Here is a 2,702-nt window from a genome sequence, read left to right as displayed (position 1 = left end):
TTTCACTTTTTCGATTGAGAACAGAATGATTATGTATTATGTTAGGTTTAAAATCCTAAATTATTATTATTATTTTGTCATCCTGAATAATTTAATAAACTATTGAATTTACGAGTAGGATTTATTTATATTCTACAACGTCAGAAGTGGGATTTGAACAAAGTGCCGTTATTTAACCGGATGTTTTAAGATTTTCATCACGATGCATACCAATGAGGAATTTGAACGTTTCATGGCCCAACAATTCCAACCTGGAGGTGAGAATGACATGGGGGCTAAAGGACAACAATCTCCAACCACCCCACCAACACCCGGACTCTCTGTACAGGGCGGCCCCTCAAATAGCCCAAACACTAATGCCACCGATATGTCATCTCAGTTTATGTCGACTATTACCATGCTTATGCAGCAGAATAGTCAAATGTTAAGTATGTTACAATTATCACAACAACAGGCACCTTCATTTACGAATCCTAATGTAAACCAAGTGCCAAATTTTAACATTATGCCTGATTTATCAAAGAGCATAGACGTTTTCGACGGTGAAAAGGGTCCTGAAGTGGCAAGTGCATGGTTGAGTCAATTAAGAAGTATGTCACTAATCCATCGTTGGCCTGATGCCTTTCTGCTGCAAACAGCCAGAAATAACTTAAAGGGAGCTGCTAGATATTGGCTTCAAGGTAAAAATGAGGAACTCACTAGCTGGGATCTGTTCGAAACTGCATTTAAAAAGACATTTATGTTTGAAATAAGTAAATCTGACAATTGGAGGAAGATGCAAAGTCGCCATCAGCTGCCTACAGAAAATGTGAGTGTTTATTTTCATTCTAAAGTTGCATTATGTAAAGTACGTGGCCTGACTTTCATGGAGACAAAAGAACAGGTAGCAGTTGGTTTACATTCTAGAGACTTAAGCAACTTCATTATGTCCAAACATCATGATGATGAAGACAACTTGTTTCGGGACATTGTAAGTTATGAACGTGTGGTCAATGCTCGTCGTGTTAGACAAGGTGACCGTACTAAAGAGCAGACAAGTCTCGCCAACACTGAAGGAGTTTTAAGCAACAAACCACCAAGGAAAGCAGGGAGCCACGTACGTTGCTACAATTGCAATACTCCTGGACATGTGGTGTCTGAATGTAGGAAGCCATTAAGACCAAAAGGATCCTGTTTTACTTGTGGTGCCACTACACATCAAGTAAAGGATTGCCCTGCTAATAATCAGAGGCCTGCCAGAGGAGACCGTACAGCACTGATGGTACAAGAAAGGCCTGTTCCTGCTATGATGGTTAATGTGCAGTTGAGTAAGAATAGTTTTAAAGTAAGTGTTGAAGCTATTATTGACACTGGAAGTCCTATTTCATTGATTTGTCATAGTTTGGTTAAGAGTGTGGATCTTTTACCAGAAACAAGATTTGATAAAGTTTATGAGGGCTTGAATCAGTCTAAATTAAACATTTTAGGTACTGTTAAAGTCTTACTGAAAGTATGTGAAGTAGAAGTTGAGCTTTATTTTAAAGTGGTGCCAGATTACACCATGTTTAATAAATGTCTGCTTGGTAGGGACTTTTTGGCTTTGGAACAGCTTTCCTTTGTTATAAAAGGTAACCAAATTTTGATTACACCTAATAATGTTGATTCTCAAGTATACCCATCTAATGAAATCGAACAGGAAACATTAAACATTCTAAATATTGTCACGAATAACATAAGTTGCACCATGTTCCGTTACCGAGTCTGGCCCCGGTCTCCCCCAGTGCACTGCCGAATCAGCGAGACCGGCAAATTGGGGTCATGAGACGAGTATTTAATCAGCGTCTCAAGCCATCGAAGATTACTGGTCTCTGGGTCGGTCTATCGAGCATCAGTCCGAACTTCCTAGTGCCCGGACGGCTCGATACCTTCTTGGAAATCCAGGCTGAACAGACTAGAGTCCTTACGCAACCCAGTGGTGACCGTCGGGACTCTTGACCCTTTCAGTACCTAAAGTAAGTCCTTTAGGGCGTGTCGGTCATAGGGGTTCCCTGCTCGTATCGAGCGGGTTTCGCTTGGCGACACTCCAAGGGGGGCTTGCTGTGCATAAAGTAAATCCTTCGGGCTTGTCGGACATAGGGGTTCCCTGCTCGTATCGAGCGGGTTCCGCTTGGCGGCACATCAGGAGGCCTTACGCACACTCACACACACACACACCCCCACGCACCCCCTCGTAGAGAGAGTCCCATGGGCGTCCCGCCTGTAGCGGTACTAGCGGCCCTCTTAATCTGGGAGTAAGATTTAGTTAGGCATCATCGTCAGTGTACAAATAAAGGAGACATACTTGAGCTACGTTTGTTGTTTCTCTTCCTGCGCTACCCCCAAAACGTGACATGGTGGAGGCGCCTTGTTGAATCCCGGGGCTACTGATCTCCATATCTGTGGCCAAACCAAGCCGTACGCCCTAACAGGAATGAGAAAAGCGTACAACTTGAGATCAGCAAATCCTAGCAGCCCCATTCAACCAAGGCACAGGAGCTCAAGCGTAGGAGACCCTTGGATGCAAGAAACAGATTACCTAACCCTTACGCTTGCAAATACAAGAAGGGAAGACACTGAGCAGCCACAAGAACCAGAAAACGATCTGGAAAATACAGTGATAGAGACAGGAGCACAAGTACACCCTGAGAAAGGAGATAAAGCATTAGAAGGCAAGAAGGGGTCAA

General features: G+C 43.3%; 1 protein-coding gene across 1 annotated transcript; it reads left to right on the top strand.

The window, feature by feature from the left end:
- The first annotated feature begins 280 nt into the window (after positions 1–280).
- LOC145736281 (uncharacterized) lies at positions 281–2,328 on the top strand. The gene is made up of 2 exons (XM_081990611.1): positions 281–808; positions 907–2,328. Exon 2 carries the CDS (start codon positions 926–928, stop codon positions 1,799–1,801), a length of 876 nt encoding a protein of 291 aa, XP_081846737.1. The 5' UTR covers positions 281–808; positions 907–925; the 3' UTR covers positions 1,802–2,328.
- The last annotated feature ends 374 nt before the right edge of the window (positions 2,329–2,702 follow it).

The sequence above is a fragment of the Ips typographus genome, linkage group LG12 (genome assembly GCF_016097725.1).
Source record: "Ips typographus isolate SLU linkage group LG12, UJ_Ityp_2.0, whole genome shotgun sequence".
Lineage (NCBI taxonomy): Eukaryota > Metazoa > Arthropoda > Insecta > Coleoptera > Curculionidae > Ips > Ips typographus.
This window is presented reverse-complemented; position numbering and strand designations above follow the sequence as displayed.